The 17,092-nt window shown below is 44.7% G+C and overlaps 1 protein-coding gene across 1 annotated transcript in view; it reads left to right on the forward strand.

Annotated features, from left to right (window-relative positions):
* The first annotated feature begins 1,340 nt into the window (after positions 1-1,340).
* The window catches only part of VWC2 (von Willebrand factor C domain containing 2), a 167,412-nt gene continuing 151,660 nt past the window's right edge, over positions 1,341-17,092 (forward strand). The window contains exons 1-2 of the mRNA XM_079150291.1: positions 1,341-1,773; positions 3,034-3,832. Of these exons, the coding sequence (XP_079006417.1) occupies positions 3,137-3,832 (696 nt within the window). The 5' untranslated portion in view covers positions 1,341-1,773; positions 3,034-3,136. The remainder of the gene's footprint in view (positions 1,774-3,033; positions 3,833-17,092) is intronic.

The following is a 17,092-nucleotide window of genomic DNA, read 5'->3' on the forward strand; positions in this document are numbered from 1 at the left end:
TTGATGGTGTCATAAGGTCCTCCGCTTTGGACCCATTTCCCACATTGTATATAATCATACCTCTGAGCCCTATTTTCATATTGGAGGCACTGTGAAATCCGCGGAACTCATATTAAAGACATCATAAAGACACAGAAGCCTAACTGATGAATCAGAGAATATGTGGAAGAGAGCTAGAAAGCGCTGGACGGATGGTGACGCAGTCTTCAAAGTCCACAGGCAAAGGTGACCCATCTCTTATGTTGGGATGAGCAGAAGAAAAGAGAGTGGAAGTAACAAAGGCAGAAGCACTCAGATCATCCTGGACATGTAAACCCTCCACTTGACCATGGTTAGTTTTGTCTTGTTTTCTTCTTGTTGTTGTTGTTTCCCCTACAACTTCTCTTTTAGGCTTTCCAGGCTTTCCTGTTCCTTCTAGCACCTTAGAAGCCTGGTTTGATCTCTCTAAAGGGGTGAGGGAGAATAACTTACCCCATACCACACTCCATCCCCAGCAGAGGGCCTGAGCTTGTAGGGAAAGCATTTTCAGGGATTCTAAAATACCATGAGTAGTGACTACTGCCCTGAAAATAAATATGTCTATAAAAATTCAGTTTCATAGGTTAATTTGAACAGGTACTATTGACCTTTTCTCCTTAATCCAAGAAAAGGAATACATTTTGTGATCAAGATCAAAGAGTAACCCAAGCCAGGTCCATACAGGCCTCCACTTAACAGTTTAGTATTCTAACAAATTAATCAAAAACTGTTTCTGTGGTAGAAGAGAGATCCAGCAGAGATTCCGAAAGTACATTGTTTGGATTTTTGTGAAGTTTCGTACTTTTATGCGTCTCTACCTCTGGGTTTCTGAATGTAAAGAAGGATTAAAAACTTCCTAACAGTCTAAGTGAATATGGCCTTCGCATCCCAAACTGAACAATTTGGTTGCGTTTTTCAACAGTGGCAAAAACAACTCTCTGTCCATAGAGAGGAAAGCCAAAGGGGGCCAATTAGGGAGGAAGAAATTAAAGAATAAAGAAAAATGCCAAGATGAAAGGTTCATCGGGGAGTGAGTGGCCAGGAGCCAGGAGAATGGCAGCCCTGGGCATCGCTGGCGGCCCGCCAGGGAGGCGAGCAGACCACCTCGCGGTAGACCCAGAGGTGGACTGAGCAGTGCAAAAGGGGAGAGCGTGCGGAGGGAGGTCCTCCCGCCCAGGGATTTCGCAGACAATCGCGGCTACGCCTCCCGAACGGGGGCAGCCTAGGAGCTGGGCGCGAGTTGGGCGGAAGGCGGCTGCGACAGGAGGCGGGAGGGTGGAGGCGGGTGCGCCGGCTCCACGCCAGCCTGCGTACCACTCGCCAGCCGGACGCTCTCGGAGCTTCTCCTCTCCCTCCGACGCGGGGCGGCTGCCCAGACATCGCTGCTAGGTCTGGAGAGCTCCCGAACCCGACCGCGGAGAAGAGCGAGGCGGGGGGTCTGGCTGCCCTCTGGGTGCTCTTTGTCACGAAGACGCGGGGACAAGAGCCCGGAATGAGCGGAGGAGGGCGGCGCGTGCACTGACGCGAGTTGGGACCAGGACAACCCGCTGCTGGCCAGGGGGATGCGCCAGCCCTGGCAGACAACCTAACCGGGTGCACGCGCCAGGCGGAGCGCGCAGGTGGGACTGCGCTCTCCGTGGTCTGCCCCGCGCGGGTTCCCTGCCGGCCTGAGGATGGGCACTGGTGCCCCAGGGCTTCGCCCGCCGCTGCTGCTCCCGCCGCGAGCCCGGCGTCAGGCTGGCGTCCCATGCTCATGTATGTAGACTGGGCGCCTGTCTTCAGGGATGAGGGTGCATGTTCGGTGTCCGCGCCCCTCGCGCTGGGACGACGCCCAGTTGCTGGGAAGAACCCTCACTTCCCCGCAGTCCAAGTTTGTAAATATGGGCGATTCGCCCGGATTGAGGTCGGTTGAACCCGGGCTAGGAATGAGCAGAGAGCGGATTTGACCGAAGACCTAATGGAGAAGGTTGAGTGGGAGGGGGGCAGGCGCACTGGAGCATATCGAGTAGGTGGTCGTTTGGGGGAGCCAGGGGGACCCAGGCTGGACTGCAATTGCCTAGTGGTAATAGGGGCTTTCTCTGATCCTTTGGGTGGCAGAAACTTTGAGATCCAGAAAGGCTGATTGGCATCCCTCCAAGTGAAATACTCTTACCCGCACTTTGCGTGCTTGAGCCCGAACCTCCCCCACCGCCCACCTCAGTGCTGCTGGGCATTTATGCTCCATCACCAGGACCCCTCCCGGGTAAAAGCAATTCCAAGACTGAGTGCTACTGCTGGTTACCCGACTCGTATCACCGGTTCAATCGCCAGTGGCTGGCAGGGGCTGTGGGGCCGGCGAAGGAACAGATACCTCGGGAATCCCCTACTCCGACATCCCGGAAGGGTCAGGGGCATCCTTCAGAGCAGCGGGGGTTAGAAAAGATAATTTGTGCTCCCAGGACGGGAGGCATTTAAGAAGTTACGAATGAGTCACGGGGTCTAAGGAGAAACCTTGTTATCCGCTCCTCCCCCCTTTCCCCAGCAGGAGCCCTTAGGACACGCGGGGAAAGGTTCCCCTTTAGTCTTCTTGCCCATTCACTGTCCAACTCCACTGCAGAATTTTCCATTTAATAACCTTGGAGAAATATAGCCAGGACCTAGAGAGAGACAACCAGGTTGCCTGAATTATGTGGTTTCTGTACGAGCTTTGCAGGCGGGCACGGGCCCGACTCGCTGCATTCTCTAGTTCCTCAAGCCGCCGGTGACCATCTCAACAGACACTCTTCACCACTACAGAAGACCCCGCCAGCCGGTGCATTTCTTGGACTTCTCTTCCAGTGTATTCCTCCACAATTTGTGATGTCTAAGAACCCCAACTGTGCACTGACGCTGGGCATGCTGCCTCAGTCTCCAGCGTCCAGCTCTTTAATCTAGAGCTATGCTGGAGCCCGGGCGGCGCCGGGCCGGGTGGGGGCCGCGGCGGGCCGGGGCGCGCGCGGGCCGTGGGGCTCAGTTGTGCTGCTGTTCTCTCCGCAGGGACGGCGGCTCCCGGCTGGCGGCGGCGCGCCCCCGGGCTGTGAATGCGACTCTCCCTGTGTCCGCGCTCCCCGCCCGCCCGCCCGCCGGGACGTGGTAGGGGATGCCCAGCTCCACTGCGATGGCAGTTGGCGCGCTCTCCAGTTCCCTTCTGGTCACCTGCTGCCTGATGGTGGCTCTTTGCAGTCCGAGCATCCCTTTGGAGAAGCTGGCCCAGGCGCCAGAGCAGCAGGGCCAGGAGAAGCGCGAGCACGCGTCTCGGGACGGCCCGGGGCGAGTGAGCGAGCTCGGGCGCGCAGCGAGGGACGAGGGCAGTAGTGCCCGGGACTGGAAGAGCAAGAGCAGCCGTGGGTTCGCCAGCCGGGAAGCGTGGAGCAAGCAGAAGCAGGCCTGGGGTGTCCAAGGCGGGGGCGCCAAGGCCGGGGACTTGCAGGTCCGACCTCGCGGGGACACTCCCCAAGTGGAGTCCCTGGCCGCAGCCGCCCAGGACGCGATCAGCCGGGAACTCGCGCCCACGCCAGAGCTGCCTGAGGAGTACGCGTATCCAGACTATCGAGGGAAGGGCTGCGTGGACGAGAGTGGCTTCGTGTACGCTATTGGGGAGAAGTTCGCGCCGGGTCCCTCGGCCTGCCCGTGCCTGTGCACCGAGGAGGGACCACTGTGCGCACAGCCCGAGTGCCCGAGGCTGCACCCGCGCTGCATCCACGTCGACACGAGCCAGTGCTGCCCGCAGTGCAAGGAGAGGAAGAACTACTGCGAGTTCCGGGGCAAGACCTACCAGACTTTGGAGGAGTTCGTGGTAAGAGGACAGGCGACTTTGCACTTTCTTGGAAGGGGGTGAAGCAGTTTTTGTTCTATGGTTTCCCACTATTAAGAAGAGGCAGTTTTTGGTTCCCTTGTCCTTAAACAAGATCTTTTTCAGTGTAGAGGTAATCCTTCAAAGAGCAATATGGCTAATCCATATTGAGTGCTTAGGTATTCACTATTAGAGGGTTTCATTAGAATGAAGCCCAAGACATTGAAGGGAGCAGTTCCAAGTTACTGACTGTACTTTCAACATGAATGTGTGGTTTCTAATTCAGAAGTGTTATAGATGAAATGCTCAACCTGTTTTCAAACAGGGTAATTTACCATGGCATTTGGGATATACTCTTAAACTAAGAGTATATATATATATATATATCTCCATCCTCCCTTAATCTGTATATATATATATATATATATATATATATGTAAAATATGTGCCATTTCTCTAGATTATTTGCTCAGGGCATCTGAAAATTAAAAGAAGAAAACATTGACTCGTTAGGTCCCAAAACATGATGGCAAAATCACGAAGTCCAGTTTACGGTTAAAAACGGTTTCATTTCAGAAGAGTAGCAGTAATATTCACAGTACAGGTCCTTTCCCTAATGCTTCTGTGTTGGGCTCCAGGCTATGTTTTTCATATGCATTAATTCACTTAAATCTCGTACACCATGCTCCAAGGTAGATTATTATCTATCATCTCCATTTTATGAAGAGGAAACTGAGACACAGAATATTTAAATAATTTGCTGAAGGCAATGAAGCTATTAGAAAGCAGATCCATGTGTCAGAACTCAACAATTCTACTTCATAGCTCATGCTTTTAACCCTTACACACCTCTGAACCAAAAGCTCTGCCCTGTTGGGGTGTGGATTTGCATGGAGACACAGCCCAGCACGCATGCGCTGGCCTTGGATTAAACTCGGCTTCTCCACTAGGGACCTCAGAGAGAACTCAAAAGATGTTCAGCATGTCCAAACTCCCGAAGGTGGATTCAACCCATGGCTCATCCAGGTCTGGGCCTACTGACTGAACATGCCACAGATAGTTTTTCCCGCCTGCAGAGGGCATACTGGAACCTGCAGCCCCTAAAGCGGAATTTGGAAGTGAAGTAGGGAGGAACCCTTCAGAATCTGTGAGAGCTGCTGATTCCAGGGCACAGGATGTGAAAGGCACATTAATGAGTTGTATCAATGTGTTATAGAGTTGTATAAACATGTAAAGGCAGAAATGATAGACCATATGGAATGTATGAAATGTATGGAATTTAGAGTCAGGAAACATGAGTTTTATTCTGGCTTGAATCCTGCCCAACTACGTTTCTAAAACAAAGCACATGCCCCTCTGGGTTTCTTTTGTCTCCCCTATAGGGTGAGGGTCAGCTATCAGAAAGGTTCATGAGCAAAGTATAGTTTCAGACACAAACTATTTAATTACCTACAGTCTTTGGTTTCAGCTCTTTGGAGAAAGACAACTCTGATGAGAATTTTTTATGAACCATCCTAATCGACACATTAGTGAGTCAGGAACTCTTCCCTCCAAATCCCTCCTGTCAGCTGGGAAGTCTGGTGTATATTTCTTCAGATGTTTTGGTCACAACACAAAATGTACAGGCAAAAACATCCATGGGGCCCAGAAGAGGGGTCTTTCATTTTGGTGTGGGAATGTGGCCCAACAAAACAGTTCTCTTAAGTATTTGATATAATCAAACTTTTATAAGGTCAAAGATAGGCATCTGTTTTTAAATTAATAACATTTGTTGTTTGCATTATTTAGTGTTCCACAGTTCTTTCTTAGAAAGTTCTCATAAAATAAGCTGAGGAATTGCTACCACTTTGATCTAAAGAGCCCAAATACTTCCCAGAGGGGCCATTCACCATTCATCCCAGGTAGAAGGAAGAATTGAAACTTGTTTTTTTTTTTTTGTTTTTGTTTTTTTTTTTATAACTCATGGCCAAGAAAAGCCCTGAAGCAGCTTTGTCTCTGGGGGAAAAGAATCTCTTATTTGATTCCTGTTTGCAAAAACTGGTAGTCAATAGATAGAATGTGTTTTTTCAAACTCTGGGGATAGAAGATTATATTGACCAAAGAGGGAATGGAAAGATCACAATCTTATAAAACCAGTAAAGCTGTTTTTAGAATATTAAGGGCATCTTCCATCTTCAAATGACATTTTATTCATAACTTTCATGCAATTATTATCAGATGCTGAGACCCACACATGCTTGAATGCTGAAAAGTTATTATGAGTTTTTAATTATATGCTTTCTGCTTTCTCTTATGTACATTACAGAAAAATATTTGTGTGTAGTATCATGTTTTCTCATTTCTCTTAGAATCAGGTAAATTTCTAGATAGTTCCTTTACTTAGATTGGGTTTGTGCATGTCATGTAGTGTCTCTGTTTTTGTTTCCTACAATGTCCAAAGGAAAATCCAGCACTTTAGTGGCAGGTGTGGAAAGGACATATGTAGAAGGGTGCAGAATCAGCTGTAAGTCCATGGGGTTCATGGGGTGCAGTAATGGAGATTTGTTATGATGCTGAGGCTAAACCAAAGCAATTGGTAACATGCCTGCTCTGGGTATCGTGCCCTTCAGAGAGAGATAAATTATAGTTTGCAGTTGCACAGCACAAAGTATATGGAAAATGAAAAAGGAAAGCTTTTTCTATCAGAAGAGCTTTGAGTTTCTCTGAAGAAAATGTAATTCAAATGGATATTGTGGCACAATAAGGTCATACTTGGAACAGCATTTCCCTTGGCACAGAAGGAAGTGAAAGGGGAATGGTGCCTGGCTTGCCTTCTCTAGGACATGCACAGTCCTGCAATAGTGTATTCTCTGCTTCCTGAAAGGAAATCACTACTGATGGTGTCTGGACCCGCCTCTATGGTGACTGAAGTGAGCATCAGATAACACTCTAGAGCTGCTGTTGCCTATGATGTGTGAGGCATTTGGCCCCAGCAAAAGTGGCTTCTCCTTAGCTTCCTGTGATTCTGTGTCCTTGGGCACATGTTTTCTTGCCACTTTCTGTGACCAGTATTTTGTAGATTCCAAACCTGTCTTCCCTCTTCTTTCTGGATTCTTTTACCCATCAAAACTCCTATTCCTTACAGTCTGTTTAATCTCAGCCACGTCGGTAGAAAGCATCACTGATACAATAAAATACCATGAAGCTGCTACTAATAATGAATGTAGCATCCTAGCATCCTCTTTCCTTAGGGAGTGGTTGGAATTTAATTTGTGAGTCCAAAGAAAAATATAGTTAGTAGTAGAGGTTTTTGCCTACTACCTCTCAAGTTATATGAAGTATCTTAATCTTCAAACCTGTGCCACCAGACATCCAACTTTGAGGAAACTTGTGTATTAGTTTATATATGTTTTTATAAACAATTAATATTTATGCTTCCTAGGGTATATTGACTTTCTAGGGCTTCCATAACAAAGCACTAAAAACCAGGTGCCTTAAGCAACAGAAATTCATTGTCTCATAGTCCTGGGGGCTGGGAGTCTGAGATCAAGGTATATGCATGTTTGATTCTTTCTAAGTCCTCTTTCCTTGGTTTGTAGGTGACTTTTCAGTGTCTACCTGTTCTTCCCCCTGAGGATATGCCTGTGTTCAACTTTTTTTTTTTTTTTTTTTTTTTTTTGCTAGCCCTGAGACTTAGATCCTTGTGCTTGCTACATGCTAGGCAAGAAGTACTTTACCACTGAACTATGCCCAACCCCACATTTCTTTTTCTTCTTTTAAGGACGCCAATACTAATGGATTGAGGTCCATTCTAATGATCTCATTTTAACTTAATCACAGCTTTAAATAACCTGTTCTATCCCCAAGTACATTCAGATTCTGAGGTATTGGGGGTTAGAATTGCAAAATATGAATTTGGGGAGGACACAGTTTCTACGCATAACACAGGGTATCTGTGACCAAAGTTGAGCTTATTGAAACAGACCCAAGGAGCATTGGTATGGGGAAGGATGCACTAGTTATGTTTGAATAGAAGGAAGAAAGTGTTTACAAAGAAGGCAAAAAGTGAGTAATAAGAACTCAATGCTGAATATACACACCTGAATGGCCTGCGGTGCACATTCAGGTTCTGTGTCTATTCCATTCTGAATGCCCCTTTTGGAGTTCTTATATTACTTATGTGAGTGAATCCTTTTATCATAGACAGCTAAAAGGTAAAGGAGGGAGGGGGCTATTGAGCAGTCTTAAATCTGCCCTTTATGATTACCATTCATTTCTTGGGCTAATCAAATTTGAAATTCATTAATAAAAGTACTTCTATTGTGATCAACAGAACAAGTTGTTCCTGTTATGATAATAAGGGTCTCCTGTTGGACTGTGAAGTTTGAGAGGGAGCCTACAGCCTTGTTTCAGTGATGTATAGAACCTCATGGAATCTATGCTTTCTGAAATAAGACCTTACAGGATAATTAAATCGCTATGTTCCTTTGTGTTTAGTTGGGGTGGTATCAGTTCAGGGTGTCAACTCTGGTCATCAGAGCTAACCAGAAGCTCTTGATTGAGAATCGTATAAGACTTTGAAGAAAAAGAGAAAATGAATTATTAATAAGTGCTGCTTGTTAGACTATCTTTCAAAGCTTGAGAAATGTTGAAAGGGGTTCTTATAGACAAATTGATCTGGGACCACAGAGTTAAGCCAGTTGCTTTCTCATGGCTTCAGTGTCTGACTCGCCATTAACCTCATTGCAAAATCTCATTTCTGGACTTTCATCAATGAAAAAAATATTCTCATATGAAATTTGGAGCCAAAACCTTCATCTAAATAGATCTCTATTAAAACTTTGAGATCATGCCAGTAAAGAGAAAGACACAATTTCAGTCTTTATATTTTTGTGACTGATATTGCTTAACCAAAAACAATGTTGTTATTATCTACCTTTTTAAAGTAAAATGAATCAGTTTGTACTGTTTATTCCCTTTTCTGTGAGTCAGTCTAATATATGTAATATTGCTGCCTCTGATTTGGTTCTGGTATGACTTTGCAAATTCTGCCTTTCTGCCTAAAACCATTTAAACAAGAAAAAAAATTTTTTTTAAAGGAGGAGTCCTATGGCTTCTTTGGACTTTTCAATGTGTTTCTAACTCAGGTGGGGGCAGCACAATCTTAAAAACTCTTACTTCTTACTTCTGTAAATATGGTGGAATCAACACTATAAAAGTTTACCCTTTCATAATGGGCAGGGGAAGCCGAAATGTATCTAAAATTTTTCATGCATTGCTTTTTTCCCCCTTTGTCCATTTATATCACAGATTGATGAGCTGGTGGTGTTTTCTTTATTTTGAAGGAGAGAAAACTAAGGTCCGAAAAAATGTCAAATAACTTGATCCTGGTCATAGACTAGGATTTGAGTCCTAGTTTGTTCAACTCTGATAATTATGCACTTCCAGCTGTTGTACAGTGTCTCTGTGACCATATGCTGATGAAGCAGCAGTTTGTGTGTGGCAGAGTGGTATTTAATATTAGATACCTGGAAAAAGGAATACTTAAATAGACTTGGAGCACCTGGCCCATGTTTGTGCCCAACAAATATTCAGTCTATTTGAATAAGCTTTATTTATGTGGACTTATGTCATATTTGACTCAGGCCATCTAGAATAAAATAAATGTCTACATCCTTCAAAGTGTGAAATATTGAGTTGTAATGAGAACAAAAACATTTAGTCCTGGGTGTTCCTCAAGGACAGTGGGAAGTTCCAATGGGCAATGCACAAGACTGTGAGCTCTAGAGAGGTGGATAGGACCTCAGAGATGACCAGACTCAACTGGGGCCAACTTGTGACCCAAGAGTCATATCCGGCCTGAGAAGGTATTCCAACTGGCCAATATTTACCAAGTGGGAGGTTCATATAAATATGCAGATTGTCTACTTCTTGTGAAAATGGAATGACTCCCTGATGGCAGCCATGTACCAGAGCTAAGCACCTGGAGAGGGTGTTTGCTTCCTTGCTGACCACATCTCCACTTAGTGAGCATGTGACTTACCCCTGGACCTGGCTCTTTGAAGTTTCACCCTAGAAAATAGGAACTTAGATGTCTTATTCAAATCATACAACCAGTTGGTATGCAAAGGAAGTTTGAATCCAGGTACCATGCTGTGAAGTCCTGTCAGCTTGACAGACTTCAGAGAGTGAATTTGGGGACTTCAAGCACAGGGCACTTAGACTCTTGAGATCTCAGTATAACATATCACTCTCTATCATTCTGTGCCTTTGTGAAAATTTTTAGAGTTTCATTGTTCTCATTGTTTTCTTGTGGTATAACATAGGTAAAACCTGCATATCTCTCACATTATAAGAAGTAAATGAGATACACATAACAATTTCACCCTAGGAAGCTCAGAACAGATAGAGGGGAAAGATCACTCCTAAATCTGACATGGAGGATTAAGAGAATGTGTATCTCTGGGAAGTAAGGGCACCCTAGCAGTCTGGGGCTCTAGAAGAAATAGCTATAGATACCCTCATCTTCAGTGCTGGCTTTTTCTATCTTTTTTTTTTTTTTTTTTTTTGTGATACTGGGGGTTGAACCCAGGGGCACTTACCCATCCCCTAAGCCACATCCCTAACTCTTTTTTTTTTTTAATCTTGAGACAGGGTCTCACTAAGTTGCTTAGGGCCTCTCTAATTTACTGAGGCTGGCCTTGAACTTGTGATTTACCTGCCTCAGTCTTCCAGATCACTGGGATTATAGTTGCATACCACCATTCCCAGCTCAGCACTGGCTCTATGGAGCTAGGTTTTCCCCACAAACCATTTCTTATCCAAATATGGTAAATTCCAACAGAAAAAAAATATTCTTGCATTTATTTGTTCATAATAATTTGAATACCATGAGCCAGGCACTGGACTAGATTCAGGAGACACAATGAGAAGCAAATGAGTCCCTCCAGTAGACAGGCAGGGATACTGGTGTGACGTGTTCTGAGGGCTTTGTTGGGAGGCTGTGAGTGGGTATGCAGCTGGGAGCCACTGTCATGTTTATTACTGTTATTATTGTTATTATTAATAATAGACTCTTCTTGTTGATGGCTCGTTTTTTAATGACAGAGGAGTCCTGGAGCAGATGTTCTTAGGAAAAAAAAAGAGTTTTTCTCAAATATAACAATTGTGAGTTTGAATAAAGGATGTGGCTTTTCGCCCAAGCCTGCATGCCCTATAACCATCTTCATGGCTACTTTTCTGACCACGTAACTGGAAATCCTCCTTGCTGCTCAGCTGCTCCAAGGCTGAGATCCTGCCAGCTGGATCTCACTTCTCATTCTATTTCTGTCAGGCACTGGGGTGCGGCCAGGACATAGGCTGCCTTTCGAATCTGTGGAAAGAGATGATGTCAGGCATCTGCCGATGGCCCTGTGCGTTCTCTCAGAAGCACTAGCCAGTGGAAAGCATAAGAATTGAAAATTAAAATGTCCTGTGGCTCTGTACATTTCTACTTGTGGCAGAAATGATGTTGCTTTAAACATAAGGAGACCATTCCTTTCGTGGGAATATGGAAGATGGCCTGAAAATCCCACCTCTTACAAAATCCATGAATCCCTGAATATCCATATTAGTCAGCTTTCCATACTATAACAAAATATCTGAGATAATGAACTTACAAGAGAGAAAAGTTGTTTTGGCTCAGTTTTGGAGGCTCCAGCCTGTGGTATATTGGACCCATTGTTTGGGGTCTACAGTGAAGTAGTACATTATGTTGGGTGCACATGGCAGAGCAAAACCACTCACATTGTGAGCCACAGAACAAAAAGAAAGAGAAAGGAGTCTGGGTTCTACAATCCCCTTCAAAGGAACATCCCCACTTACCTAAGGGCCTCTCCCTAGGCCCCACCTCTCAAAAGTTCTACCACTTTCCAGTAGCACCCCATTGGGTACCAAACCTTGACCACATGGGCCTTTGAAAGACATTTGCAATCCCAACTACAGAGTGTGTTTTGTAAACACAGCTGAGATAGAAGAAAGTTAAATTAATTCCTAGAAGTGGACATTATAATTCACAGAACAAAGGAGTTCTTGCTGTGCTGGTTGTCTGGAGACATCTGTTGGTCCCCTGAACCTGTGCTCTTGGCACTAATGGGGCAAGACTTGGGCATATGATGAGTCCAGGGCCCTATTAAGAAAAAATCAGATCAAGGTCTATCTCATATATCCAATGTCTCTTGAATAGCCTGACCTGCAAAAGAATAGTGTGGCAAACATCTCTCAATGGGCCTCAGCACTGTGCAAAGAAGAAAATGTTTTCTTTGCATAGTTTTAGTCTCTAACGTGCAAATGCTGTTATAAGAAGCCAAATCATGCTTCTCTGTATAGCCTGCAAAATCTACAGGTATCTGACCTAAGCAAATGTGTAGAGATGGAATACACCCTCCAACCAGACTGCAAAAAATACCTACAAATAGCATTTCAGGGACTGTGACCTCAAAACTAAAATTACACTCAAAAAGAAAGGGCCTCAATAAGCAAGAGTCAGCCAAGATAAAAGATGTCATTTCAGACCCAGATATTGGAATGTAAAATGAGTATGTTTAATGTAAATAAAGAAATATATATTGGAATAAAATTAAAAATGTATATGGAATGCTAGTCAGCTTTGAAGAAAAATCAAATACGACTTGAATAAATGCATAATAAAAGCATGGGAATTAATTAATGGGAATTAACATGAGGAGCACTTAATAGTAGTCTGTTAGATACTGATGAAGAGATAATCTAGGGAAACAGCAGATAGCTCTGAGGAAGTCAGCCAATATGAAATGCAGTCATATTGTGGAACATAGTAATGAGATATTTCCATACATGAGGGGAGAATGAGAAATCTAGCATAAACCTGATTAGAATTCTAAGGGAGATAGTGGAGTGCATGGGAGAAATCAAGAAGTAAGTGTCCAAGACTTTTTAGTTGAAAGACTGTCTGATTTAGAAAACCCAATAAATCTAAAGAGACACATAAAAGAAGTATCATACCTAACCACGTCATAGTGACACTGCAGAACACCATAGGCAAAAAAAGATTCTCAGAGCCATCAGAGAGAAAATATACTCAGAACTCTGATGTCCGGTCAAGAGCTGCAGACACAACACACTAAGATAACATCTTTAAAGAATAAAGAGAAACAAGTGTTAATCTGATTTATGTATGCACCAAGGAGTCTGAACAAAAATAATTTTCAGCAGTAATAAGCCACTGTGACACATACCTGTAATTCCAGCTACTTGGGATGCTGAGGCAGGAGAATTGCCTTGAGCCCAGGAGTTTCAGACCAGCCTGGGCAACATAGCGTGAGACTTTCTACCTCAAAAAAAAAAAAAAAAAAAAAGAAAAGAAAAGAAAAGAAAAAGGAAAAAAAGGAAAAAGGAATTTGTTTCTAGAAATTCTATTGAGATAACTTACAAATGGAATCTAAAGGATAAGCTCAGGAAGAAGGAAAATAATCACAGAATCAAAGTCACAGTAAAGCAGAGAATAAAACTTTTTGTTTACTAAACTGTATATCAGTGGCTCTTGCCTAAGGCTCTTACCTGCCTTCTCCCGGGGACCTTTGCACTTCCTGGAGATATTTTTGATTGTCATTCTGGTGTGAGGGTGGAAGATGTTACTGACATCTCCTGAGTGGAGGCCAGATGTGATGTACATGTCCTAGACAACCCATGCCTGGGTATGGGGTGAGGAGCCCCAGAATAGACTGAGTGATGTGAGTCTCTAGGACCCTGGTGAGTCGCTGGGTAGAGAAATGTGTCTTCAGCTGGAAGGGGTTGATTTGTCTTAAACTTTAGTTTGATTTGGGGACTTTAAACAGGACAGGCCATTAAATAAAACTTTTGAGTGTTCTTGGAAAAAAGGTAGTAGGGGCCAGCTCAGCTTTAGGGCAAATTATGATAGAAGTGGACACTTTCAAAGGCCCCTCCTGCTTCCCGGGGTTTCCTTCTCCAGACACCACCAAGCTCCCTTGGGCCATGGATAATTTTTCCTGCTGAATGTCAGAATACTTCAAAATGATCTTTTCCACTTGTCCCTGTACTTTTGGGGCACAAGACTGCTTAGAAATAATCCTTTTAACCTTATGAAACAGACTGGTCCTTCTGTATTGTATTCTTGTTTTCCTTACATCCAAATTTAAAGCAGTTTATTTTTATTCTGGAATTGTTTGCCTTTTACAAAGATATCTCACTCTTGAGGAGACTTGAAACAAATAAATATGATCAAAATGTTTTTGAAGCAAGTTACCACTTTTACTTATTTACTATTTTTTGGAGTATCAGAAGCTAACCTCTCCTCCTGGTTATGCTTCTGAATTATTGAGAGCCACACTCTGGGGACACAGTATCCCAGTCAGGGAATCAGCAGTGACCACGACATTTGGCCCCCTTGGCTGTGGTCAGCAGGTGGCCAGAAGGAAGCTCACATCCCCTTGTCACATGGGGCAGGGCTGCCCTCAGCACCTGTGCAACCACTTGCTGGTGGTGCAGCAGCTTTGTCACACAGGCAGAAATGTCACATAAAGAACAAGAAAAAGAATTCTGACAAGACTGCTCCTTCCCCTGGGCGTGAAGAGCAGCAGAGGTGTCCTGAGGGATAAACTGTGCTCTGAAGTTGCCTCTCAGCTCAGGGTAACCTCCTGCCATTGGCAGAGTTCACTTCTGGGCTCTCAGTACCCTCTAGGAAGCCAAGAAAATAAACTCGTCTGGCTTTTGGGTAACAGCAAGGGACAAAGGATACAATTTAATGGTCAGGTCTCAGGGACCATCACACCAGTGTGTCTGAGTGCAAAGATGGATTCCTTTCTGGCTGAATGAACCCTCCAGCCTCCTCTCTACCTGAGCTTAAAACCCCCACAGAAAGAGGACTTGATTACCTGGAAAAACTGCTGTGGTGCCCTGCTCTAATTTGAGAGCACTTAGTTCCAGGCAGAGGGACAGGGCCAGCGGTGTGAGCCAGTGGTGTGTCTGCTGCTGGCTGGGCTGTGCTGTAGCTCTTCCTGAGTGACTGACAACTGATGTACCCTGAATGAGCTTTAACAAGACAACCAGACTGATGTCAGAGAGCACACACACAGGCCACTGTATGGCTGGGAGTGATCCCTTTTGCTGGGGCCATACCAGATCTGTACAGAGGCAGAATGTCATACCCCTTTGAGCATTGTCATTGCTCCCTGCTTAAAGTGTCTGTGGTAGCCACCATCTAGGGTGAGGAATGTCAAAAGGGAGCAACATGGCTCTCTTTCCAATGTGTGTGTGTGTGTGTGTGTGTGTGTGTGTGTGTGTGTGTGTGTGTGTGATATTCATATACTGGTTTCAATGCATTAAATTTTCCTCATTTGCCCTACCACTCCTTATTACTACACGTAGTTTGTACTTCATTTACTTCCTTGACTGATCCCTGAGAGAATTGGATTTGTGTTCTTCAAGCGAGAACCAGTCCCCATGCCACAGTTGTCTTTTGAAAGCCCACTCTTTGGAAAACATTTGATTTTAGTTATTTATAGGGAAAGTGAAAACTAATCTGTTTGGATCTTTCTTTCTTTTTTTTTTTTAAAGAAAAAAATGGTTCTGCTTTCAACAAAAGTTAGCAGAGGGACTTCATTTACCCCAGTAGTCCAAAGTAGTTGGTCATATCAAGGTGACATCACTGCCCTTTCTTAAGTACTTGATTTAGGACTCTGTGAATGAGCAAATTATCTATTAAAGGAATTCTACAAGCATCTTGGCATCACCTAGGCTCCCAGGTGGGAGGCGAGAGACCCCTCCCTACCCTAGGCACAGTATCCAGATAGTGCCCCGAATCTGGTAACCCACTGCCTTGTGGCCCTCAGATTCTGCACTCTACCTAGGTTTGCAGCACTCTAGAGCAGGCTGGTATGCCTGGGAAGGCATATTCACCTGCCTCCACAGCAGAGAAGGAAGCAGGCAGCAGGATGTTTATTGGTGCATCCATTCTAACTTATATGTCAGTCATGCCTGCAGATTCCAGACTGTTCCTCAAGTCTGCACCACTAGCAGAGAGGAAAGGGTCTTTCTCCTGCTTTCTAAGCGTCTCAACTCTTTACCACCAAATATAAGTCCTGTGTAAATACTGCCAACATTTTCTCTCTCATGATTGACCTAGCAAGTTCCTGCACGATTTCTGTTCATCTGAGAGAATTATTCAGAAGAGGAATTGGAATGACGTTAGTAGACAAGGGTCTTGCCTCAAGCTAAAGCATAAAGAAGGCCAAGCTGCTGGTTGGTACCTGAGAAGAAAGCTGTGTCACCTCTCATTGGCAGGCTGGTGTGCTGTGACTTTACCATGCGGTCTATGGAATTGTTTTTTCCTGACACTCAGAAGCTGACAGCTTCTGGGACAGTTCTTAATTAAGTCCCTTTGTGTGCAAATCCATTCTCTGACAGAGCGTGGAAAGGCAAAGAGAACAGCAGCAACAACAACAACAAAAATCTTCTCTGAAGGGCAGAAGCAGTCTCTCTGTCACTGACTTTCTGTTGCTACTTGTATTGGAGGTTAAAGGGTGGCCTGTGGATCAACCTCACTCAATTTTAAAATCACTTCCTTCTCGTGGGAGCAGTGGCAGAGGGGCATGTCAGGGGATGTGGAACCTTTCTGTGCTGGCCCTGGTGAGCAAAGGGACATCAGACAGCAGAGGCACTGGCCAACCCTCAAGATTGTGGGGCAGGATACTCCATGACCAGCTGCATCTTGCTTCTGGTCAAGTTTGGAGGGAGCATGTGGTAATGCCTTGGAATGCTTCGATAAGACAATTTCAGGAAAGGAAACCTGAAACAGAGCTTGGAAGAGATGAGATTCAATTCCAGGCAATGGTGGAGAAGGCAGTGACCTCTGTGTCACCTTCCAGGAATCTTGCAGGTAGTAAAAAGAACTGATATAAGTAGGCAGGGCCCCTTGTGGCCCAGGATGCATGTGGATTCTGACCACTCAGTAATGAAGATTTTTACACTGGTGGCTGGGTTCTGTGACCAGACCCTGTCTTTGCAATTCACCAGACCTGTGGGTGTTTTCACTCTCTCAAAGCAGAGTAAAAAGATATCACTTCTGCCCTTTCCTCCAGCTCTGAAATAACACAATTATTCCAGGTTATCAGAAGCTAATAAGATGTAGTTGTTTGCATAGACAGGAACTCAGTGACTTGTCTCTGTGCATCTTGCTAAGAGTGTGAGCTGGACACAAGTTAGATCAATTGAGAATCTAGAAAGGACACTTTCGCCACCTGGTGACAA

Source organism: Sciurus vulgaris (genome assembly GCF_902686455.1).
Source record: "Sciurus vulgaris genome assembly, chromosome: 8".
NCBI lineage: Eukaryota > Metazoa > Chordata > Mammalia > Rodentia > Sciuridae > Sciurus > Sciurus vulgaris.